The sequence below is a fragment of the Electrophorus electricus genome, chromosome 10, assembly GCF_041902795.1.
Source record: "Electrophorus electricus isolate QZ-2024a chromosome 10, ASM4190279v1, whole genome shotgun sequence".
Classification (NCBI taxonomy): Eukaryota; Metazoa; Chordata; class Actinopteri; order Gymnotiformes; family Gymnotidae; genus Electrophorus; species Electrophorus electricus.
In genome coordinates this window covers 27122957-27150537 of record NC_137506.1, presented here as the reverse complement: position 1 = coordinate 27150537, position 27581 = coordinate 27122957, and the positions used below count along the sequence as shown (strand labels likewise).

Here is a 27581-nt window from a genome sequence, read left to right as displayed (position 1 = left end):
AGGGTCCAGCATAAAAGATGGGAGGTATAAAAAACATTTCTTGCGCTCTATACGGCAGCATGAGTTTGAGTGTCAGCATCAGGTAAGCACCAATGTCATCTAGCATCTGGGAAGTGAGTACCATGTAAAAAGTATATTGTTGGAAAACAATTCATTTGAAAGTACATCAGCCAATTTGGATTCTTGTTGGTGATTATTCTACTGTACTACTGTGCAAGTGATTTTTTTGGGGCTGCATTTTCTTTTAACCAAACACTGCTTCTTCAATTATATACAAGAAGAGCTAATGTGAAGGTAGTGGTGACGACTCTCCAACAGAACACTTCTTTGGTGTATGCAGGATGAAGATCTGTTCCTTTTTGGATGTGCTACTTCTGAGTGTTATTCTAAGACCTATTTTGACTTTTTGTTCCATGAATGTCTTCACATCTTGTAAATCTGCTGCTGCTGCACATTTGTAAATCGTGTAGTTTTTGTTTCACATATTGGTAGTTGCCGTTTCTGTGGGGACTCTGGGTTTTGTTACTGTTTTGTGTTAGGGAGTTGGTGTAGTCCTGTGTGGTTGTTTCTTTTTATGTGTAGTCTTGAATATTGTTTTGTTCTTTTGTTCCTGCTGTGGGTTTTGTTTGTTGTTTTGGCATGGGTCTCTCCTGAAGACATTTGCACCAGCTGTACATATTTGTCACAACTTCTATATTTTGTGCATAACACACTGGCAAGTATTGCACTACCATGGTCTTCCCTTGGGTTTTTTTTTTTTCTTTCCACATACATTTGTTAGCTATATACCTCAGCACTCTTCTTACAGTCTTATGGCCTGGGCAAGGTCATAACAGGTCAATTTCAGAGTTGAGCTTTCATAGACCTAACTAAATCCACAATGTAGGAAAGACAAGTCTGAAAAGGTTGTCCAAAGTGATGATACCATTGGTCAGAGTTTAGAGGAGAAGATTATGTTTGGCTTTTCAGAGAAAACTTTCTGCCTGTAGAACATTGCAGTGTCCAGGCTACCGGAGTAGTCATGGTATATTTTTGCAAATGGACCAGAAGACACTCACAGCTTACACAGTTCTGTAGGTCCACATCTTGAGAGATTTTTTTCTCACCAGCCATTTTCCCCAGTTCCACTTGGTCTCCTATCTCCATTTCAATCTTTCACTTTATTTTGAGTTGTCATTGTGTATAAAACGTTCTGTACAAATAAATCTGCCTTGCCTAATATTTTGAAGAATTCATTAATACAGTATTAGTAGTTTTTTTACAATTAGAATGTAAAACCAGGGATTCCCTGTACATCTAGCATACCTGATTCATCCCCTGATTCATCCACAGAATCACAAGTTTTCAAAACTGATATTGATAGCCTCTGTCCATTTTCTGCTGATATCTACTTTTTTTCTTAGCTCAGTTTTATATTCAAATATCTATTCAGTATTACATCTAGAATTTAACTGTAACTGGTTATGGAATGTATTTAATGTGTTTCTCTATGACGCAGAGATTCTGTTCTGGTATCACTGGCTCTGGTGTTTCAAATTTTACCTCTTTAAATTTGTCTTAGTCTGGGATGCAATTAGTGGTCCCAAAGCTGCTTATCAGATTGATTACAGTGACAATTTTTAATGCTGCTGCAAACTCTCAGGCAGTTGGATGAAAGCAGTGACCCACTCCACCCCCCCATATAATAGAAAACAGATTGTGGAGGTGGCAAGGACAAATACAAAATAACATAAAACTACACTCATACGCAGGTGTAAATTATTGGTGGGTTAGTAGAGGTGTTTGCAAGGAGGTTGCATTTTACAGTGTAATAAAATATCCTTTATATTGTGTGCACATCTAAATTAATGGCATATGTTCTAAAATGCTGTCATAAGGTTACAGTCCTGCAGTCAATACAGTCCTGATGCAGACTCCTCAGTGTCATGAGAAAACTCATTTGCCATGGAGGTACTGTACTAAATCTATATGGAAAATGAGAATTGACATTATTTGACAGTCAAAGCCAAAGCAATATGTTTGTGTATATAAACTGAATTTCTAATCAGAAACCCAAGTAATGCACTCCTTGAGATGGTCAATCTGATTGATATTTCTGGATGTTAAGAGCCATCTTCACTGTTTTGATTCTTTCAGACTTATCAAGCTAAATTTTGATAAGGATGCTATGACTGTTTGCCATTCTGGGCACCAGAGGTCCTCGTCCCTAGAATACTGATTGCTCATCATACTCACTTGCTCCCTGTTACCTCAGTCAACCTCTGTATAAGTTTCTCAGCCTGGCGGTGTTTTCTGAAATTTGTAGTTTGTCTCTGTCCTTATATTTGTGTTCAGTAAAGCAGTCTGAGTCCTTCATGTCACACATTTGACATTACATAAGAGTATGAAAATCTCACCTTGATTTTAGGATGTCAAAAGGATGACTGTCAGTGACTGTCATGCCTGCAAACCACTCCCTCCCTAAGACAGTCAATCATTGTTAATCAATAGACCACACTCCTTTAGATGCCTTCACCAGAATACTAACACTCTCCATCTGTTGACTGATTACTTCCTTATATCGACTTGTTACACTCTCTTTTTTTTGAAGTATTGTTTTGCCCTGAGCTGATATACTGTATGTCCTCTAATATGTTTCCGTGTACTCTGGTTCTGACTCGCTTGTGTTGACTGCCTTTTTGCCTTTTGGATAATGTTTTGAACTTCTGGCTTCTGATCTGTGTCTGACTTAGCCTGCATGATCTGTTTTTATCTTTTGTGTGATTATGTTTTTGTACCTCTGACTTATGATCTCTTGGTATTTGACTGCCTTACCTCCTTTTATTTATTGATTTTTTGCTTGCTCTAATAAACTTCGGCCTTACTGTTGGATCCCCTACATCCCTTACAGAATATTGGTCTCATTTGGTAAATTTTTCCTCTCAAGACACTAACTGTGTTTACATACACAGTAGTTATAATTTTGACAATTATTATTGACAGGAACTTCACTTAAGATCAAACTATGTTTTATAAATGAGGACCCAGTATTACGAATTACTGAAATAAATAACTATATTGAAGTAAATAGCATTTCATGTACATTTATGCCATATATGTTTTAAATTGTTCCTTATGGACTTGAGGGATGTCACAAATTATTGGAATGGTAGTCCCCCTCACATAGATTGAATGAGCATATTCATTGGCATTTTTCTTAATCAAAAAGGCCCCAGGCTGCTTCAGTGCCTGCATTTGGTGCTTGGTTACAAGCTACATGTCACCTACAGATGGGATTCAAATCAATATTTTATTGCTTCTCAAAAGAAAGAATCAATGGCCACAGATGTTTGGGAGAAAACACATCCAGTGGGCTGAATAGGGATATACAATTTTTCAGGTAAATACTGTATACACATCTGAGAACCATATAAGTGAGCATATCTCCATAAATTCAGGCATTTTTATCTGTTGCCTGTTTTACCTGCTTTGGACCCTGATGGATTCTGATGTGAAGTGCCATTTTCATTAATATTAACAAAATAAAGTACATTCATAGAAAATGACTTTGTTACCAAGTTGTTTAAAAGTATTTTTCATAAATAGCATATCTTTCTTTGAAAAACTTAATCTTTGCTTTTCTTAAAGGAGTGGACTTGTAACAATAACAATAACAACAACAGATCCATTCATAAATAATAATAATAATAATAATAATAATAATAAAAGGTCCATTGCTGAGTGTTGTTGCAGGAATACTTGTTGATCAGTGTAAATGTGATAAATGGTTAGATGAGGAGAACTTATTGAACATTTACCTATTCTGTGCACCAATAAAGAGTATCTTGTTTACTTACAGCTATTATTATATAGTGAAATCTAGGTAATTAAAAAAATACATGTATGTTTCCTATTGTTCTACACTTAATTAAAATAGGAAAGCACATTACTAGCTAATCATGCCAGAGTTAAAGTTTGTCTCTGTACTAGGTTTCAGGCTCTCTTAATGTGATCTGTAATGTCGAAGTCCCGGGCCATTAGAGCAATTAAAACATTGTAAAGCAGCACACAAATAGGGCATGGCGATTTATCTAATATAGAACTGCATTTACAGAATATTTGTTGAAAAAATAAAATAGCAGGGATAAGGGGGGCAACTGTGATGTTTTGGCTAGCTAGCTACATAAGAGTGCAATACATAACTATCTTCAGTTCATTTTTAACAGTAAAAATTATTTAGTCATTAGCTTGTATTAGCTTAGCTGGACTATGCAAAAAGCTAGACAACGTTAAATCTTGAAAATGTATGAGCTGGTTAGCTAGCTGACCGTTAGCAACAGTGACAACACGATACATTATATTAAGCAATTTGCCTTCTTAAAATTAAAACACAATATTCAAGATAGGCAAATGTCATGTTAAATAGGCTACTTGTACTTATTTCATGCCTCTTTAAGGGTATATTTGCTAAGTCATTCCAAAACCAGTTTGCAATGTACCTAGCTAAGATAACCGTTAATAAAACCTGTACTTCTGAGATGTTTGCGCAGTCATATAAATTAACCCTAGTCGTTAGAATTACTACCATACAGCCTTTTGGTCCTACACACTAGCTAGCGCAGCGTCAAATCCAATTCCGATACGTATTTAAATTAGGGAAGCTGGGTGGGCGGGCACAAGCAGAGGTCCAATCAAACATCAAGGTGGAAGAGCGACCAATCAGCTCTGTGTATTCCTTTCCGTGCTACATGAAACCAGATTGCCCAAATATTAAATTTTCTGCAGCAGGCAGCATCCTGGCAACGTGTCGCCACAGTATACAGTACTGAGTCATATTAGCATGATGATGCGTTTCGTTTCATGATTCAACGATTTCGCTTTGTGGGGAGGCGGGCTATTTCACGGTATCGTTAATAAATCCGTGTAAACCTGTGCTTTTGAGGTTCTCTTACAACTGGAATAGGCTATATTTTACCTTCACTGGAGTAGACTGAGATAATCTAAAAATTGCTGTATAATTTCATGCATGGCTGGTTCCGTTTTATGGCTGTGTCATTTCATGTAAAGGAAACTGCATGGAGTTGCGGCCGCATGTGCAGAATGCGCACATCACATACTGTGAAGCTATAGACAGACACGACATTAAAGATATTAACGTTACGATTTTAGGTGCTTCAACTATTAATGGTTTTATTAGAATTAGCGTTTAACGTTGATCTACATATTGCAAACTTAAGATGCTAGATTTTTCTTTTTATTAAGATGGACCTTGGAATCTTTTCAGATTTAGTGAAAAGAGCCGTGGATTCAAAAGAATGATTCGTTAACGAATCGGACATCTGTAGACGTATGAAAGTTATTTATCTAGTTAGCTGATGCAATTGACCTAACTGCAGTTGCAGCTGTGGAAATAAATGGTGAAAATATTGTTTCGTAAGCAAATTAATAGCATCAACCCTGTGTATGGTTATCGCCAGAAGATTGTTCTTGCGACGGTCCATATTTATGTTCGATTAGTCTTCCAAGTCCTGCAGACAGATTGAAAATGATTTATCTCGAATGTTATTTAGAAAATACAGTTTAATAGTCTGTCCAACCTCCGGTGTTGAACTAAATTCGTCTTTGTCTTCATGATTTTCTCTGCACAGCTCTTTGTGTGGTTCATATTTATGCTTAACGCTTAGGCGTACCTGTTTTACGCTCGATAGCGAACTGCATAATATCGGCCTCTGCTCCACCCATGTTCTTTATCTTATTACATCGTCTTAAAGGTCTGTGCTTACAAAACAGGAATTAGGACCTCTTAATTTTGTTCCTATATAATCCGGACAATAGGAAAAGTATTCACACAGTGGGTAATGCTATTCTGTGTTTTGATTATGAGCGTAGATTTCTTAATCTAGCTAAATTCCTCTGTTTTGTACTGTTTCTGGGTAAAGCCGATCACACCAGACAGGGTAGCGTTAACTGCTGAATGCTGCGAATACGCTCCTGTGGTAATTGTCATATCTTTAATATAAACAAAATATGGTGGACTTCCCAAACTCTGGGAGCGGGCAACATTCATTTCCCTGGGGTACAAAGCTTCAACCCCTTTTGATTCTCTAAACAGAAGCTCGCTCTCAATTAGAGGTTCTAGCGCCGACTAATAGTTTTCAGGAAATAAGTAATAGTGCCCGTTTCCATTTATACATTTGCTCATGCTACTCACTAGATTAATCTGTGTAATATTTTACGCCAGCATGAGACCGCAGCGGTTGCAATATTTATCTCTTCTTGTTATCACGCAATCTAAACCCATAATCAAAATAGAAAACAGCTATCCTAAGATGTATTTTACCCTGCAGCATGAACGGAAAGGTCTATACTAGAGAGAACTAATACTTTATTTAGTATTCATTAGCATTCGAACTTTTCTAAGGTAACAAATGACAAAACTCTTCGCCACATCCCTTCTGGTGTAAAATTGACTTTGCGACTTTTAGATCAATGATTAACGTCTCTAGTGAAAAACGGCTAAAATCAGGGCACATCCGGGGAGGTCTAGCGATGACATGCAAGCTCCTAGCTATCCGTTTATCTTGTGCGTGAAAGAGAATAACGTTAGCTATGGCCTTTGTTGTTTAGCGGGTTCTCTCTCTCTCTCTCTCTCTCTCTCTCTCTCTCTCTCTCTCTCTCTCTCTCTCTCTCTCTCTCTCTCACACACACACACACACACACACACACACACACACACACACACACACACACACACGTTATTTTCTGTAACTGCAATATTAGAAACTAAAATAGTGTTTCCCAAACAGGGTGGCACAGAGATTGGCATGGATTTTTTGAATTCAGGTTTTATTTGTTTAGGTCTACTTAACAATTCAAACAGCACAGCCAGACTGAAGACAAATGAAATTAATGTATAACTAAGTCCTTGAGTCATCACTGAATTTGCTGCACACTTACAGTCTAAAGTAGCAGATGTCAGGGCCCACTGGTGTTAGATGATAAACTGGGTACTATAACTACAGCTAACATATTATCTTGTACAACTAGTTAGACATCATGAGAAAATGTAAGACTGTATATGCAAATTGAAAAAGGTATCTTTTAAAAAATATTCTGCATGAAGCATATTGCAGCACAGAAGCAGAATCCCAGTTCCACTAATGAGGAGGTGATCAGGCATGATCCATGAAGAGCTGGGGGTAGTGGATACATGAGATAAATCCTATGTACATGACATTTACTACAATACTCCTACAGTAACTATGTCATTTCTTAAATTTATGTAAGGAATTTGTTTTATGTTTTCCATTATATGTGCAGCTTGAACACTGCTGAATATACAAATGTATGCATTTTAATTTCACGCCATATGTGCATTTTATCGATAAAATTTTATGTGTCATGTATATCTGCAAAAGTGTCTTTTTGTGTTTTAAAAGTCTTTGTGCTCATAGAGTTGCATTTGTCTTCAGGGTTTGTATTTTTTCTTTTTTCAGAAAAAGAGCACCATGATCCTGCCATGATTTACCTTGAAATCATCCAGGATAGTGTAACGTGAGCTCTTTGACTGTTTTCAACTGCATGAAGTCCATATGTGCTTCTCACACAGCCCGTTACATGTAACAGACAGCAACTGTTCATGGCACTCACCAATTTTTGCTTTCTTTTGTGTCTGTGGTGAGTATGGATTGTAGCACAGTTACCAATCTAGAAAGTCAAGTTTGATTCTGTGTTTGTTTTTATTTTATTCCAGGACTCTCTTGTAAAAGATTTATTGACCTCAATGGGACTTCCTGGTAAAATTAAGGGAAAAACTGTAAACCAGCTAATGATTCTGGCATTCATTTTAACCCATTATCCCTGTGTGTGTGTCATCAGTTCCCAGAAAGCAGTCAACAGGAATAAAGCTGTTTCACTAGGTTAATTTCACAGTTCTTGCTGAGAAATATGAATTTTTTTAACAGCTGGTGTTCTCTTGAACTGTGTGACTCTGGTTGAAAAAATGATTGGGCAAGGGATAATGGAGCAATAAGAGAATAGCTGAATTGCATTGCTGATTTTAAGTGTGAAACTGATTCTCATACCCAAAAGAAATGGGAGCACACTAGTTGTATTGCATCCAGGTATGTCCATAAACATGTAAGAATATTTTTAAAGAATTCACAATACTGAAACTTCATTTACTTCACTGTTGGCTTCCCTAGCTAGATCTTAAAGATCTTACTTTGATGTCATGGCATAACAAGTTCACAGGCAGTATCATATCTGTATTTGAGGACATAGCTTTCAAATATTTGTCTTTTTTTTTTTTTTTTAGCACTTTAGCACATCTAGATAATCTGGCTGTGGTATCTTTTTCAAGAGAGCAGATAGATGCACAGTGGCACTGCTGTCACATATCTCGGGACAGGGACTTTTAGACACTCAAGAAAAGTGCCTTGATCCTGTATCAGAGAGGCTTGCCATAGAAATATCTTTATTAATCAAGCATATCTATGGGAAGACAAAATGTCTGCATTTATCAAATTCCTCATACAGTTTCAAGAATGTTCACATATTCTTGCAGCTACCAGGCCTCATGGCATCATGTAGTTAAGCTAGATCTGTTATTAATGGCTTATGTCTGACAGCTCTCTCCCTATGGAGAGAGGCTTTCCTACTTTGTCAAGGTGCAGCCTTAGGCAGAATGTCCTTTCACAAAGTGGTAAAAACAAATGTCTCCTCCAGAGGTCAGGGAGAAAAATACAGGGGAACAAAAGTAGGGTGATCTTAAAAACAGAGAAGACTCCACAGTTTTTGATTGACTGGGTAGCTTACAAGCATTACTTGCCTTTACTGAGGAACTATTTAGTTCTAATCGAGACAGGAAATACATCAGTGGTGTTATACAGGTATAAACAAACTGTGAAATTATGGTATACAGAAAGAATTTCCAAGTAGATAACTAGTGCCTTCCAGTTTGCTTGGATCTCTTATCTCAGGCTTGGAGACAGATGCTGTGTCTGCATGCCATCTGAACATTCTTGGAAAGAGGTTTACCCACTAATGATCAGAGCTGAAAGCTTACAATCAAATTTAATCACCACTATTCAAAATAAAAGAGCATGCTCTTCTAAAGGTCTCTCCTCCTAGAGTGTGTTTTTGTGTAGGGAAGGCGCCTTGAACTACAGGACTAAAGCAAGCAGTAAGGGTTAGAAATAAGTGTTTATCTGGTAGCTATATATGCTTATCATGTTCATATTGATAGCACGTCACCATAACCTTACCCCCTTTCCATAAGCTTTTTGAGGAATATGCATCATTTAAAGCCTGTAGGTAGGCTGGATGCCTCTAAAGGAGCTCACTTCTTGCTCGGAATGTGCTTTACAGCTCCCCATTTGAACCTCTGGTGTCAATGGACATTTCATATGAAATTGCACTGCACCTTGAGCCTCAGCATACTGTGTGGCTGACCTGACCTATCATGAACCCCATTTGTAGCAGGTAAGGTAACTCCCCAACCCTAGGGTGTCTAAGGTGTGATCCATGTCCTACAGGTCGTTGGCTTTTGTGGTCCTCTCAAAATTGTCCACATTTGACTTGCCCTGAACAAACTTACAAGCAGCTATATTCTTAATACTAACAAGATTCAAACCAAAAAGACAGAGACAGTTAAAAAGACTGTCTGAATCCTTTTGGACAATGTGCACAGGTTCCCAAAATAAATTATGGCATCATTCTGTTCTGCAGTGGTGCAGAGTGAAAGAATTACATGGAGTTCTGTTTTTGAGTATATTTGTAACAGTCCTCACAGAACTTTTACAGCTGTGGTTATTTTTGCACGATGTTCTTTCTTCATTTGAAGTATACACTCTGTTTAATGCATATACATTACATAAACTCAAAGTTTTCAAATGTGACAAGTTGCTAGTCACTTTTAGTAATACAGCTCATACTAAGACACTGTTTAAGCAGTGCCTTTCCAACAGGGTTGTAAAGGCCTTTTTCCTAACATATTGCAACAAGGGACTGCTATTACCTAAGATGTTATAAGCACATTCCAAAAGAGTGGTGGCTACCTCATCTGTTCTGTTCAAAGGGGTTTCTGTAGCAGATACTTACAGGAGTCTCTTGAGTGTATTGCTTGGATGGTGTGGCTCAATCAGTGGTTCAGTCTTTTCTTCCTACTGGGACATGGACATGCTAGGACTCTGATTGGCCTCTGCTCTGGAGAATAAGAATATATGTCCATACAATCTTTGCCATACTGGGTGAATTGAATGACAGGAGATATTAAGTTATGAATATATAATTACTGTATAACAGAGAGATTATACATTTGTATTTTATACAATTCTGTGCTAGATCTATTGATCCTTTTATGATGTTCTAAAGTTTAATTTTGGGCTGTTGAGCTATTTCCTGTATTATCAGGATAAAATGCACAGTATCACAAATTCTTGTGTTATAATCTTCTATAACTCATTATAAATGTCATACATTGGTCATTGAAATTTATTATACCCCTGAGATGCGTCACAATCATCCTGGTGATGCTCATCATTATGAATATTATTGGGTTCTAAAAAACAGATCTTAGATGTTCATTTATTGTGAGGTTATAAAAATTACTGGATAGAATTGTCCATGAGATAACACAATATAATCCAGTCAGACCAGTAGTTCACTTTTTTTTTTCCTCATTCATCCAAACTGATAGAAAATGACAATTTTAATGAATGGCCATAAGTAACAAGTTAACTAATTTAATCAGTACAGCAACAGTTAAACCAAAGTTATGTTGAGCATAAAGAAATAATTTACTCTAGTCAATGGTGTAGCCTCAGCCCACTTCTGTAAGTTACAGTTTAGTTTGAATTTACTGTCATTATAATATCAGTAACTGCTTGCCCTGTCCAGGACTTGTAGTGGCCAAGACTACCTGTATTACTTTTTACACTTGTGGGCTATCTAAACAATTATATTGAAAACTTAGTCTTATTGTATTTTTTGTAAATTTCATGGTACATACATTATGTTTATCATTGCTTGCTGTGAGTGATTTTAAAAAAAAGCATAGTCATAGCTTAATCACAGTGGCATTTATAGTTTCCTTTAGCTCAAGATTACTTTTAAGTTCCTAAATAAATTCATGTTACTTTCATGATTGGCTTCTGCAAAGCATGGAGACACTTCTTGGTTGGCCAACTTTGTAATTTTTGTAACCCAACAACAAATGAACTTAAGTGACCCGATTATGACCACAGGTTAGTTATTAATTTATAAGAGATTATAGACATTTATAACACAGGACTTTATTACCCATTATGGGTTGTATCCAGCAAACACAATCATTTATTACAAGAAATAATCTTTAACCCATAAAACATTTTATAACTAGAAAAGGGGGAGGATTTAGGAATAAAAGTGTCGCTGATTTTGATGTGTAAAACCCAAATGTACATTGTCTCTGATAACTACTAGCCCAGCTTTTTGACATTTTTAAATTTTTCAGTTGTTGTCACCACAACTGTTGTATTTGTGTCACAAGCATGTGTTACATTCCACTATGATAAAGATTGCACCTTGCAGACAACGTTCTTGAAGCACAAACATACATAATACAGCACAGTAAAGCACACCCTCACTCTTCAGGTTTTGACCCCATTATTCCACTTGGAATTTTCTGGCAATTCAACCCCTAGTAATGAATTAAAATTATACAAATATTATTTCGACTAAGGAAATATTATATTCCCATATCTGATTAATCCATTTTCTATTTATGAAGCATATCATCATAAGTCAAAACACCAAATTCAGGCATTTTTAAAATGCATTTAATAATAATTTTGTCACAGTTGATGTGTAACATGTGTAACATTAATGATAGATAAATAAATAAATAAATATTGCACTGTTTCTGATATTGATGAAAAATGTTTAGATTTCCTTACTGAGCCTAAAAATTCCCTTCTCTCTCTCTCTCTCTCTCTCTCTCTCACACACACACACAGACACACACACACACACACACACACACACACACACACATACACAAAACAAAAACAAAAAAACAAAAAACAATGTATGCTTGATTTTGTGAATTTTCAGGACATGGATTTATACATGTTATATATGTATTTTATATACATGTAAATACCTATATCTAGTAAGAATTCCATACCTGTACCTTAACCTCTTTTAATTAAAAGGTAAGCAGCTTTTGTAAAAAGCACTTTCTGTCATTCTAGGTTATGTTACTACTGCTTTTCTCTGTTTCTTCTGCACAGTCAGGACATTTCTGTCTTGAAAATTCATGTAAATAAAACACACAAACTTCATTAATACATAACCTTGGAGGCAAAACCATGATGAGGATTGTTTGAATATGTAGTAAATTGAATATGTAGTACAGGACCATAGAGGTACTGGAATCAAGACATGGTTCGAACTGTCACAAAAAGGTTTCCTAATTTCTATCCATCACAACCTGTAGACCCTGGATAAATATTATTAATAGCATTATTATGGTTCCTCAAACAGCAAAGCATTGCAAGGAATGTTTCAGGAGCCAGAAAGGTTTCCCATATTTATATCAGTGTACCCACAACGACACTCTTAAAAAAACTTTCTGAACTCTTTTTAAGAGTGAGGTAACAAGCATTAACATGTTTAACAAAGTTATTGCAGCTGTATGTTCAACCAAACACATATTTCTCATTTTACCTTATACCAATCGTCTTTTCATGATAACATATATACTCCTTTACTCCTTTTGTACTCCAATGCAGCTGCAGTTTTACTAAAAAAATCATTCAACATGTAACAACTTCTTAAAATGACAAAATACCCCATAAATTATAAATAGTCATGTCATTTTTTGGTGGCAAATTAGCATTCAGCATGTATTGCCTTGGAAATTCAGTTTAGGGCAGAAAGATAAAAATACTCTTTTAAAAATTGAACATCAGTGTGAAACTTCAGGTTGTCTGGTTCAAGGAGTCACATAAAGGAGGAATTCCATACCCTGTCCTGGACAGAAATGATTTGTTTCATCCCCTTTAAAGACCAAATTCATAGACAATCTAAGATGTTGACTTGATGTCTGTGTAAGCTTTGGTTATGTGTCTATGACCTCACGAGGAGGTGATAGCTCTTCAGGCAGACTTGTTGTAGCATTTGGCAGAGTTTGGTTATGTGGTACTGAGTTTTGCTGGATCTCCATAGCAATGCCTGCAGGATCTTGTGGTGAGAACTCCTTTACTTGGCGGCGGTACTCCAGAAATGTGCATGCCTTGGTGGCTATTGCCACCACATTCTTCCCAATGAATATGGTGGAAACTCGGCTGTCCTGGAACAGCACCATGTTGACTCCACGAATTAGAATAGTAACAATGTTAATGGTGACCAGGCTGAGCACAGGGTAGAGCATCATCTTCTGTGGTGAGACATGCTCACCTTGTACACTGATCTCACTTAGAGACACACATGGTAGAATCAGCAGCAGGATGTAACAATAGAAGAACATGAGTCCCTCAGCCCAGATTGGCAATCCTGTTCGCTGTGGCTCCCACAGGTTGGCCTGGATATCCAACACATCCAGAAGGTCAAGTGCCACCCAGAACAATCGACCTCGCATGTCTTCCTTTTTCCGGAAAGTTCTCACATATTCCATGCTGTCCAAGGCCACTAGGACAAGATAGAGCCCTGGAACACAAACTGAAAGCAACAAAGTCAAAGCTTTTCGAGCGACAGTTTCCAGACTTTTGCGGTCAGTCTTGTAGTTCTGGAAGACAAAATAGAGTTTGATCTCCAGAACAAAGATATAAAGGAACCAGAGGATCATGGCATAGCCACGCTTTGCAGTCCTAACTTCAGCCCCCACCCACACAGCAACATAACGTAAAACTATGAGGAAGCAGATGTCCCCTACCAGGACAATGATGCAAACACCGATTTTACGTGGACCCTGGTTCTGCTCCACCAGATAGGCATCCATAAAAGCCATGCTGGTCATGATAACAATGGTGGTTAGACAAACATGACGTTTGTCAGGGGGTGGCAGAACCATGGTGAGGGTCCCTCTGCTCTCACTTCAATCCCTCAGTTCACTTAATTAAAATAAAAAAGGAATAAACAGGAATGGTATTCCTGATAAAAACCCCCAAAATAGCTAGAATGTTATTTCATGTTTAGAAAGGTCTAGACCTCCATTAATGCGGGTCATTAATGTGAGTAAAAATTGGTAAATCTATGTGATGCAGTGGCAAACATGTACTTTCAGTGAAATTCCATTGAGTCTGTAGTGTTCTTTCAGTCCTTCTGTGTTTTCATGGCTTTATGCAGCTCCTAACCACCATTGCTGAGCCTTTTGGATCCATCCTTGCCTCTGGGGTTGTGTGGTAGAATATCTGCACACATGTATCTTCAGATGAGATGAGTTGCAGTGTCTTTTTGCTGCTCGCCTGACAGACATACACTCATTCATTTGTGTCATCTGACCCAGAAAAGCAGCATGGTTGAGTATGCAGGCCCCAGAGGCCACTCTGGAACAGTTAGCTTTAAAGTGAGCAGAATGCACTAGAACTCAATAGATGGAATCTGCTTCATCTGTTCTGCTGCTGACTCTAGATGAAAAGTGGTCCAGTTCGTGGTGGGGCCTGGTGAGGAAGCTGCAGGCTCTTTTTTGGATTTGCTGGTACAAAAATTCTGTGAATAAGAGAAGTTGATAAGTCAGAAGTTTGTGGTGCACTTTAGAAGTAAAACATTAGGTGTCAGTGTTGTGATGTGGTTTAATCAAGTAAAGCCTTTCTGTGCCTCTATATTTAAGTTTTCTCATCGGGAAAATATGTCAAGTACACAACATTTATATTAACATTTAAAAAAATACCAGCATATGAACATTTACAGGTTACTATCATGAATAAGTGGTGCAGTGTAACACCAAGTTTTTCTAACTACATATTAATTCATGACTTCATGACTATCAATTCAACAACGTAAAGATGAATATTTTAACAAATGAAATTTTCCTCTGAGGTTGGTTAGGCTGTATTTCAGCAGCAGTAGAATACTAGTGCCTAATGCATGTGCATAGATAACAAAGGCTGATATAGGACTGTCTGATAGTTTGTTACAGGAATATCTCCACCTAATGCTCTCCTCAAGCTCAGAGCCGGTAGGTTCCATAGCAACCACTTCTATTAAGAAGTGATGATGAGCTGAAAGCAGTGGGGGACCCTTGGATTTCTGAGAGATGTGAGATTATTCACTGAGCAGGAGAGTGAGACTCTGCACTGAATATAATTGTGAGAGGTAACATGGACTGAAAGACAATGACCAAAATTTAACTTGGGAACTGAGTGTGCATGATGTTTTCAATGTTGTTGCCAAAGTCAATTTGTTTCATAAAATGTATGCAAAGTAATGGATTCACTTACATCGGCTTCATGCCTTTGAATCACTCCATGGAAATGCAACCTAAAATCAACACCAACTGTTCTGTACTTTCCTGATGTACCTAAAATAATTATTATTTATTATCAATAATTATCGTTATCATAAAAATCACCTTACTCAAATATCTAATATACCATTTTACTTCCACTTCTGTAAATTCTGTACAGTAATTTTTAGGTCTAAACGAATTTTATTGTGATAGTGGCAAGCCGCTGTAGTGTTTTTCCTGGCTGGTGAGAAAGTGATGGTTATTGAAAGGTATGTCGCAATCTGGTGTCTCCACTTATGAAATTTGATGTACAGGATGAAAAAGTTCCAGAGGAAATTCTATATGTCTCAGCGAATGATTGATTTTTATGTCAGAGAAAATGAATTTGTTTTGTCACACTCTGTAAATCATTATCTGGATACAGATGAATAGGCATACTGCTAACTGATAGAGGTACTGGCAAAAAAGGACTGCTGCACTCAAGATACATACACATACCAACAACTCTCCCTTTCCTTCTCTCTGTCTCTGACACACACACACACACACACACACACACACACACACCTACACACACACACACACACACACACTTGCACATACTTTTACTCTGTGGAGAAGGTTTCAAAGTGGAGGCTTTAAATCAAGCGTTTAATTAAAATGGCAACACACATTGGTACTAGTAAATATCTGCACTAGAGAGGTAATGAAGCGAGCTCATCAGGCCAATCAATGCACACAAAGGGCACATTCCCCTCTAAGCAATTGCAATGACAGGCCTCTGTCTGTGCTAGCAAATAACCCCTGCAGTTTATTCAACATATTCATAAGACTGACGCAACACACCATGTGGTAGCAAATTCTTTTTGAACTTGCAGATTCAATCTACTGTTTATTCAAACCATTCCATCTACAGAATTGGATAAAACAGCATGATTACTACACTGTCATACCTAAACAATACATAATAAAATATATATTGGGTGTCTGAGTCCTTTATAAAGAAAGGTAAGAAAGGTATCTCTTAGTGTGGTCCCAAAAATTGATGCAGTAATTTACGTATACTAGAGGAACGCCAAGACGATCATGGGTGTCTCGCCTTCTAGGGCCTTGTCTGCAGCTGGATTTTTACAAAGTCTTTCATCACAAAACATTACAAAAATGGAACCAAATAAATTATGCCAAGATTTTTAAAAAGATTTTCAACATATAAAACATATTAGCTTTGGCATGATAAATGTTTAATTGTCTTATGTGAAAAATCAGTTTTTATACTATACAATGCATTCATTCCTAATATACAGCTCTTCATTTATATGCTCTGAGAAAAAAAAAATCAGTGACCAAGTGACTAAAATATGACTATGTGACTATGATAACCTGAACCTCTTTGTAAAAATTAAATTTTATGTAATAATTAGAAATGGTACTGAGCTAAATACATTAAACAAGCAGGACAGTCTACTCTAGACCTGGGTATGGTAGAAAATGTGCTCATGACATTTATGTAAGGAAGTAAATCAGGGTGAGTTTCTGAATACACTTCAGTACATTTCAGACTCAAAGGCACAGACAGATTCAACTATTTCTTCTCTCTTTTTGTGAGGAAAGCTTTTTTAACTGTTTACATTTCAAGGTGATTTGCATTAATCAGCACACAGATATTTAATTAATTTCCAAAGAGAACAAAGTAAATTCATCTTCTCACCAAAATGGATTCGTATGGTAATTGATGTTTAATGTTTATTCTCTCATGCATTCTTAACAAATGGCAAAATGAAGTTCATGTGAATGCTATCTTACATTCTTGGCTCTGTCATATGCACACTCACAGTTCCAGAAAGGAAAGGTTGGTTGTGTGTGTGTTTTCTAATACTTAGGAAAACGGGCAAGAAGGCCATGTTGCTGTGGTAACAGGCATTCTTCAGAGAGATATACCAGTATCTTCAATACAAGACAACAATAATGAGCGTGACTTGTGGTTCCCTTCAATAATGAAGGATCAAAAAGTCTTTGTGATGTTGTGAAGCAGAGGATATTGCTATCTTCGAATGGTTTTGGTAACATCATATATTACTTCAAAAAATGTATTCTGAGAAAAAAAGAATGTCTTTTATGATACCTATTATGATCTATAAAGTCTGCTGGGGTATAAACATATTCTATATTTTGCCTAGGAATTTTAATTAGATGTTGCTAATGCACATGTTTCAACATGTTTTAGAAAAATGAAATACAGTAATTTCAGAGACTTCCCACTGTAATGGTTAATGGGATCTTTTTTATGTCCAGCATTCCATTATCTCATCTTTTCCATTCTTTGCCCAACAGCCTTTTTTCACCCCTTTGACTCCATCTTCTGGTCTAATTTGCAGCAGTCCTTCTGCCATCAATATGAGATGTTGAGGAGAGTGCTCTCAAAGTCTATCCAAATCTCCTTCAATTCATTGACTGACCTCTCTCTATTCTCCAAATTCATCCCCTTAAATTAAAATCATAGAATGGCACAATAGGAAAAACCTTAAAAAGAAATGAGCATGGCTTCAAACATGGTTTTGTATCCCTCTCTCCAAAAGTACATTGGGCTCTATGTGCATATCACTGGATGCGTAAGGGGACACTGTGAGTAGGTCAGTATGAAACAAACAGAGCCGAATGGAAGGAAATAAAGCAAAGGAGAATCATATGGCAATCTGGCCCAGCCCATGGACCCCTCCAGTAATCATATCAACATTTTCGCCTGGGCTGGCCTGTGCAGTGAACAACTGCTCCCCATGGAGCTATATCAGCAGGAGCAGTCTGAGCTCAGCAAGGAAGACTCATAATGCTGTCTCCCCTGTAGCCTAGACCCATCCTTTAAGCCAGAGAGAGAGAGAGACCGGAGAGGGGGTGGCATGGGGAGGAGAGAAATTAAGAAAGAGAGAACAAATTGGAATGCTAATTGACAGTGAGCTGGCATGTTTGCTGCTCTTCTCTTGTCCTCAGTTACAGCTCTGGAGGCTGGCCCAGCTGCTGGACACTACTGTGTTTTTCTGAAATGCTTCTCCAACTTGGCAGAATGCATCCTGATGCTCTCAATGTGCTTTTCACACCGGCAAGAGCAGGCAACAGATGAATGTGAAATGGGAAATATTGAAGCAGTCAGGGGTTAGGCCCAGAGCACCACTACTTTCCTCTCTCAGCCTTGACTTCATTCATCCTGTGCTTTAAAATATGGTCTTCTGTGACCAGCTGTAAAGCTACATCATAGTGTGTCGGTTATAGCTGGGAGTTATACATTCTCTTAAGCATGCCATTGTAACAGGGAAAGCTCAAGGTAGATAGCATCATCTGGTCGGACTGTTGCAGGTTCAGAATCTCCCAGCTGAAAAAAAATGCTGAATACTGTTCACAATGCAAGATTTATCTGGACAGATCATCAAAGTAAGACCCTGTTGGGTTCAAGCCAGACATGCTTGGCAGTCTGCATGGAGCCTGTAGGTGTCCTTGTAACAGCTGGTATGGGATGACTTGTAAAGAGAAGTGTACTTGGTCATGCTTTGAAAACTAAATGACGGCACTTTTACAAGCTTTTTTTGTGAAACAGAAGGTAGATTTTGAGCTCTTTGCAAAGTGAACTAGTGCATTTTTGACCCAACAGTACATTTGGCTATTGCAGTGTTGTTGATTTCTGCTCATTGCTGACATATTGTGTAGTCATTAGTCAAACAATCAGAAAACTTGAAAAATCAGGATACACTGACAAATTGTTCAAGGGATAAAATCTGTATGCAACACCTTATTGGCAACAACGAACAAAATTACAAAAAGTATTGTCAATACATGCTTGTAAAATTATCCACTGCCAGTGTAACAGTGATCAATAAATCAACATTGGTGGTTTACACTACCTTAAGACAGCACCGGTTCATGAAGCACTGCAATTAATTGAAATTGTACTGAAACTGCTAACATTTGAAAGGGAAGTACCACTGTCACAGTGTCTTAACTGGGCAAAAAAGCTTTTTTTCCCCCCAAAAAAAGAGGTGCATGTAAGATTAAAAAGTATTAAAAAGTAAGATTAAGATCATAAAATTGTTATTTATTAATTTGATCTAGATCTTCCAAAATTTAGGTTCTCCTTGAGCAATAGTACATTTTGCTTGGTCCTTCTAGTGGCTTGTCAATCACAGTATTTAAATTTATGGGGTGTTGTTACAAAATGACTATGCATCCCAATTTATTCTGCATCTGATAACCTATTGACTTACTTCTTTGAACACAGCACTGCCAAAGAAACCAGAAAACACTGACAATAGCATGCACATTGCTTAATATGCTGATTTTCTGCTGTGTCAAGTTATATCTGCCAGGGTGTAAAAGAAAAAAAGTAATGAAAAAAAGCTGTCTGGGGGAAATGTTAGGTATGCTGTATGATCTTCTTTAGCTCCAGTGATAGCTACACAAAGACTGCTGTTCAGATATTAAATAGTCATAAACAGTCAGAGTCTAAACCAGGATCTGATGGTACATCAAGAGCAAAGCTGCAGGCTCAATGTTTCAGAAAGCGAACATTCCTTTTTATCCTCAGACTTAACTTTCCTACCCTGTACCTACCCTAGTCTTTTCTGTTCTCCCTCTTTTCCTTTTTCCATCCCTCTTTTTGCACCTTTGTCAGTGACCGTTATTTGGGCTGACTCCACTCAGCTCTTCTCTTTAATATCAAGTTCTTTGCCATGTCTCTGGCTCAAGACTTTCAACTTCCTTCAAATCTTCAGGGTTTCTTTGTCTCTGTGCAACTTTTGCCTGCCCTTTAAACTTCTTTTTCAGAAGCTTTTTACCAGTGTTTTTAGAGGTCAGCTGGGATCAGAGCTTTCTTGTTCTGACAGGAGTGAAAGGCAGTCAGCAACAACTCTTGTGCAGGTAGCCTTTCCCCATTCTCTCATTCAGCCCTCCTCACAACTTCTGACCTTTGAGTAGATTTTAGCCCTGGTTGAAATGGGCCCTGTTTGATCACGCCTCTGTCTGAAGAACATGAGAGATATAACAATGTTTGTAGCTTGGCACTACATTCTAATTTGAGATGCGTTGCACTTCATTGCTCTTGTGTTCTAAACCTCAGAATCTGCACAGTCACACAGTCAAGATCCCTCCTAAATTCAATTTCCAGACATCATCATGCAGGCATGCACTCACTGTGAGGATTTATGTTTTAATTTCCTCTATTGTAATGCTATGCCCCCTCTACAAGCTCGTTCATCCTATGCATTTTGCCAAAAGAATCAGACCTTGGTGGGAGGTGAAGCCCAGAGGCAATTGCTTATGGGAGGTATTTGTCCTCTCTCATCTCTTTCACTTGCTCTATCACAGCACCTCACTCTGCTTTTAGTGTTCTTGGTCGTACTTGGCAGAAAGAATCGCAGAAGCTAAGGTATAACAAGCTCGGTGTTTCGAGTCATCTCACGTCTATAAGATGTTTTATCTCTGTGTGACACTGCTGTTTCCAGTGTGTTGCAGTGAGGAAGGGCAGAGTGTATCCTCTCCTCTTTTCTTTGTGGCAACTCTGGCTAAGAATGACATGCAGTTTGCAGCTAGCAGAGTGCAGTGGGGTTAAGGAAATCCAGAAGAACTGAGAGGTTCAAAGGAGCTGAAGAATAAACAACAATGGCTGCAAGATTACCAAATTGGTTGCTGGAAATGAGGGTCAATTTTCAAGTAGCTGCCTCCTCTTAATTACTGGTGTAAATGTTTGACGGGCTTAATTTATAATTTACCTAAAATTATGTGTTTGCCATATGCTGTTTAAGCAGTATATAAATAGATGAAATTATCATGTATTAATTATATATCAGCATATAAATAACATGATATATTGAGTATATATTCTTGACTTGTGATTTAAATACCAAAATGGAAGAAATATCATAATGCCTTGCTGCACATCTAGGTATCTTACCATGAACAGGTAAAAGATGTCTGCTAGGGCTGGCAGTGTCAAATGGCAATGTGAATGACAAAAACATTATTTCCCGCTTTCTTTGCCTTCGTTGGCTCTTATTTGTGTTATTGATGTTGTTATAGTGATACAGTGATTTGTTTACTGATCTCCAAAAACAGAAAAGCTGCTCTTCTTTACCCATAGATGTCATTTTAAAGACAATTCTGGATAAATCAGGTGAGCCCCTTAGCATATATGGAATTTTTTGGGCCATCAATTTACAATTATCACGAATGCACAGTAATCTGTGAACAGAGTTGTGTATGAGTATAATTTATAACCGAAGTGACAGTTATATGAACTGACCAACAAAAATATAACAAATATAAGAACACAAAAATGTCCCTACATGAACTCTATTCTCATATTCTTATACCCCCACCCCCACGTTCCCTTGCATTGTTGGAGGCACATTGGTGACTCAAGGTATAGCTCCACTCTGTTAAGTCTTTATTGCTGTTGGCAGGTTTACATAAGCCTGATATCTCTCTTCTACATATATACGTAGAGTCACAGACAACTCAGATATCCACTTTCTTTTGTCAGTTGTTAAATGGCAAGATCAATGACAACGCGATATTGAACATTCTTGTCCGGCACACCACACTCACTGGAGCAGAACAGTGTGTTAGATTGAAGTGTGCCATTTAAAGCTATTGTCATCTTGGGAACGAACTCTCAGGCTACATCACGCTTTCAGCACGGTCAAAATTGTCAGACATTCTTGCGTGGGTTGGTGAAAGACACCGCTTGTGCACTGACAGACAATTCCAGGAGATCAGAATAAACCTTATGTGGATATTTTGCATAGGATTCACACAATGCATGTGATTCACAGTTACCTGTGCAAAAACAATCCTGAGTATAACTGTGATAAAGTTCTTTGCAAAGTAAATCCAGTAAAGTCACTTGCTAATTGTTATGACAAGTTATATATTTTTATATTTGTTATGAAAAGCTTTCTGTCTGTGAAAATGTTTCTCTTACCTGTTGTTGGATAAAGCATTAGCACTGGAATTTGAAGTTGGTGATAGAAGCAAATGCCTACATAGCAGAGACCATGAAATAAGTTGCAGTTGCAATTGGGTGCTCAGTTTGGCCACGGTGTTGATGAACTGTTTTGGATTGATTGAAAAGTGCCGCCTTGTCAGCAAAACACTGTTTTTTGACAAAGAAGATATACACTGTATACAGTGTACCATATTATACAACTTTGCATATGAATGTATATATGGACCAATTTTATATACATTTATCGGAACCATGTTATACCACATACATAAAGAACAGCCAGAGTTGTGAAAGTGATTGTGAGGCACCAGTGTCAATGAGGTTGTATTTCGGCGGGTGACACCGTTAAATTCATAGTGTGACAGAACAATGTGATGGTGGTTGGGTGGATGTCTTAGCTAATCTCCCATAATAATTCAGAGAAAAAAAAGTGAGATCAAGAAGTCCAAACAGTTCTATTTTAAGACTACTGTATTAAAACATTAAGATGCTAAATATTTGCTTGTAGTCAAATCTCTGTATCTTTGCATGCATCCCCTTGAAATTGCTTACACTATCACTAACCCGGCTCAACATGTAAGAATTCAGACACTATTTTTCCACTTTCTGAGTCTAAACAATACAATTCTGTTATAATTTCTCTGCTCTCTCAAAAATATAGCATCCTGCCAAGGTTGTATGTATAAAAAACACCTGGTAGAAAGTTTCCCCAAGTATTCAGAATTCCTAGTAGACTTTACAGCTTCAGTAAGTGTTGTATCCATACTTCAAGAGGTCCTCAGCTCTGCATAAAGCAATCATGGAGAGATGGCCTATGTCCAGCCAGCTCAAATCAAATCTCTGTACTGCACATTCTCCAGCTGTCTGTACTGACTTTGTGAAAATAATTAGTTAGCAGGGATTAAGAACTGGCAGGGAAATGGACAGTGCCGTCCTGTATCTCAAAATGGTACGTTATGCACATGAGAGCCTGAGGTTAGGAAAGGTCCTGTGGGTTGTAGTTCCATGCTCAGTTCCAATTAGGGAGTACATACCAGAGTATCAGTGATGCTGTGATTAAGATGGAGTGAGTGGTGAAAATTTCAGTGTGAATTCAGATCACTTGCTAGGCAAGGAGGCAGTGTAAATATGATATTTTATATGCAATACCAAACTGTTGAGCATGATCTTAGCTACATCTAGGCAGAGCAAGAGAAATGACATGCCTCAATATATGCACTTTGAATTGCTGTTGAAAGGTGATGTATAAATAAACTTGCCTTCCTTCAAGATGTCTCAGTGTGCAGCAAATCACAACACTTAAATCATAAAATTTAACATTTTTAGTGTTGTATGTGTGTGACTAACAGAGCGGTGGAGGGTGGGCAGTGCAAGTCAGGCACAAAAAAATACACAAAGGCTGAAAGGGCTTGAAGGTCTTCCAGATTGTTTATGTCTGTGTTTGAGTCCTCAAGAGCGGACCCTGAAGGCTCCTTCACCTGGCTAATCTTTGCACTCACTGCAGCAGTCTGGCATGTAGGCTTGAAAATGACTATGGGATGCACGTCAGTGCAGTAGTTTTAATGGATGTTTGTAGTCTCCCTTTAGACTTCTATGATCCAACACCACAGAAGTTTTTTTTCCTTGTTTGTGGAAATGGAAATGACTACAAACTCAAATCCGTACAAATGAAACTGAACGCTTAAATGGTCATGGAGTGTTAAAATCCAGCGCAGCCACAAGAAAAGGAGTGTCACCAAAAAAAAAAAACCCTGCGGGATTAGTTAGTTGCCGCTCTGAATTCATGCTCAGACAAAGGTTGACCGATACTTCCAAAATGTTACTAATGACATATCCTGACAAGGCTCGGACCACGCCTCCAGTGGAATAAATATTAACAGTAGCCCAAGACAAAAGCGGGCTCTCTCGAGTATGCAAGGTTCGTTTTCATTTTTATCTAGACGTAGACAATTACGGAACTCAAAGCAGTTCAGAGAAGGATAATTTGATAAAGATTTGGTAACTGCAGGGCTCATACCTAATCTGACACTTCTGTATGTATGAATATTTAGTGTGAAAGTCTAAATATACATTATTACCACATTGGAACCACTCTTTAATTTTTTTTTTTTTATTTAAAGCACAACACGTTTCACGCTTCCAGTTTAAGCAGGACATAACTGTGTTCGGTGTAGTTCATGACACTGGGTAATTCACAAATCTGCCAGGAACCCTCCTGCAACAAAATGCAATCCACCATAGACTACAGTACCTCGCTGATTCCGATATCCAGGGAGCTGATCCGTTTTGACGGAAGATTGACGCTTTCAGGGTTATTTAATCCGCATGTCTGCATGAGGAGTAGATGAGGTCTAAATACCGACGCGTTACGTAACCACAAGAAAAATACTTCTCTAAAATTAGTTAAACCTTTGACCACCACGTTTAAAATAAAAACGCAAGTAACACGCCGACCGGTCTTCACCAGTCCAAACTACGCTCGTATCTCTCTCTCTCTCTCTCTCCTCCCACCCTCCCATCCACTCCTCTCCTGATTCAGTATTTCAATATCCCCTCCCCCTCCCCTTAGCTGGGAGCATAATTTATTGGCAATTTGCTTAGGTCGAGAAACCTCCCCGCCCTTTGCAATGGTCAGTGCAAAATCTAACTGGAAAAAATTCGTCAATAGTCGTTTGTATGAGCGCGCGCGCGTATGTGTGTCAGAAAGAAAGTGCGCTTGTGTGTGAACTGAGATAGCCAGGAATGTTAATCAGTTTCTCGCAGTTAGAGTCCATTTCTCTTCGAAATTGGGGACACTGGCAGGGCAGCGATTACACCAAAGAAGGCTCCAATTAGTTTCACGTACAGCCTATTTGTTCCCCGCTTTGACATAAAGGCAAAAAAACTTATGTACAGTGTTAGTTAATATACCAATACTGTGTGTGAACATCGTATTATGATTTACATACACATTAAATCTGTTATTTAGCTGAGATAGCACCAAGAATATTTACTTTCATCATATAAACCCGATGACACATCTTCTAAATGAAAAATACAGTGCACATTGGTTTCATCTCCCTCCAATCGCACGTTGTTACGATCCCTGTGGCTCTTCCCTTTGCATGGCTGGAGTCATTATAGAACCACTGAGTGCAATATGTTCTGTGTAGAATTCCACAAACCCCCAACTCTCCAATTATCTATACTGATGGTTGTTATTCGGGTAAAAGTTGTGCATGGAGTATCCAAATACGACATGGAATTGTGCAAGGGAAAAACACATGAGCCCAGTATCTCGATTCTGTTGGCCCTGTTTGAGCAGACATTTATTGGAAGCCGTTGTGGCTGCTGTTTGACTCAATGAAGCGTCATTTAGGGCACGGTCTGACATGTAGATTTAATTAAATTTCACTCCGATTTTATATGCTCTGCTTCCCTCCGCTGGCAGCTCTACAGCAGCCCGGCGCTTGCGCTCTCCCTCTCATTAGCCTTGCCCGCAACTCGGGCAAACCAATTAGCAGCGGTGCGTGTGCACAGACGTTAACGTTTTCTTTGAATTTGCTATAGCGTCTCCATTGTCTGAGAAGTTTATGTAACTATGCAGCTGTTTGCGTTGGTATGGACTATAGATTAAGTCGGATAATTTGATGGTGCAGCCAAAGGCATTAATAAAGTAAACCTTTCTAGCACCAGCCTGACAGAGAGTAGGTTAGTTAGAGCGCTACTTTTATTTTAGATTCAAATATCATGATTCAAAATACATGGACTAGTAAGAATCTAATACTCAGACAAGACACATTTTGATATTTGCTTAATTTGTAAAGTGTTTATTGCTTCTTTCCCTTTCTTATATTCATATTACATATCATATTCATGTCATATTACTCTTTTAAGTACAACAAGATTTGGTTCTTCACATTGTTTGATCTATGAATAATAGTAATGCCACACGGAAATGTGAATTATGGCCATACTGAAAATCTGTGAAGTGATGGCGAGTTCACAAAATGCACAAAATGTGCATGACATCTTCTATTATTACTCATCCATTTTTTCTTGACATATCTGAATGTATGTGTTGAGTATTCATTTTATTGAATTAATTTAATGTAAAAAATCACTGAAGTGAGCATCAGCACAAAACAACATACAGTTATCATTAGCTACCATACGTTTATGGTACCTTTAATACACTGCACATAAATCATTCTGAAAACATGTGGTCTGCTGAAAGTTCACTGAAATAGATATCAGTGAGAAACCTTTGGGTTAAGACAAGGGAGAGTGACACAAAAAGAGTACAAGAAAGCTAGGGGGATGATAGAGTTTATTAGGTGAACAGCCTCATGCTCAAAACCTGCCTCCTCTAGTTATTACTAATCCTAAACCTAGTCTAAGATCCTGTAGAGTTCAGCCATGAGCATATGTAAGCCACATGTGGCATGTTCTGTAAGAAAGTGCTTTACTAGGCTCTGTGGGTCATGATGTTCAGATGTAGATGTATGATTTTTGACTCTGGTTTGCACAATGGAACTAAAATACATTTGAGGGAGGAGTGGAAAGTAGGTTGATTCTACTTTGTCCTTTAAGTAAATCAATGTGTTGCTTGGCTGTTTGCTACTATGCCTGTCTGGAACATTCCAGCTTTGGCTGTGCATTGATTATGCCACTGATCGTTCCTTTTGTTTCAATTGTGTTTAGTTTCTTATATCTCTGTGTGTATACATATAGTTAATGTGTGAACTATTATGTTTTGTGAAGTGTTTCCATGTGATAGTGTCATTAAGCCATGGTCCTTGGTTACCTTAGTTTGTGCATTTCCCATTTTTTAGGCTTTTGTCCTATTTAGCATGCTCCTGATTTAGATCGTGGATCTGCCTTATGTTACTGTGTATGCCTATTATGAACCCCCAGCCAAGGATTATATGACTATTGAAAACACATTAATAATACACACTCATCCTATCACTCTGGATCCCAAATGCTACACTAACATTGGAAAGAAACAGGCAGTTGCTGTGGCCTGGCTTCAGTGGAACAACTGTGAAGGCACATCCTAAGAGAATGCCCTAAATATCAGTACTAAATTCTGCCAAAATATTTGCAATATTTGCCACAAAGTGCCAAAAAACATAGAAAAAGGAAAACTGTTTTACATTCTAGGAAATACATTTTGCAGCCTCCTATTACACAAGGAACAAT

The 27581-nt window shown here is 37.9% G+C and overlaps 1 protein-coding gene across 1 annotated transcript; it reads right to left on the bottom strand.

Moving 5' to 3' along the window:
- Positions 1-11978: 11978 nt before the first annotated feature.
- On the bottom strand, positions 11979-24837 carry tmem121aa (transmembrane protein 121Aa). The gene is made up of 2 exons (XM_081721909.1): positions 24649-24837; positions 11979-14670 (listed from the first exon to the last, which is right to left on the bottom strand). The coding sequence occupies exon 2, from the start codon at positions 14030-14032 to the stop codon at positions 13082-13084; it is 951 nt and encodes a 316-aa protein (XP_081578035.1). The 5' UTR covers positions 14033-14670; positions 24649-24837; the 3' UTR covers positions 11979-13081.
- Between the last annotated feature and the right edge of the window lie 2744 nt (positions 24838-27581).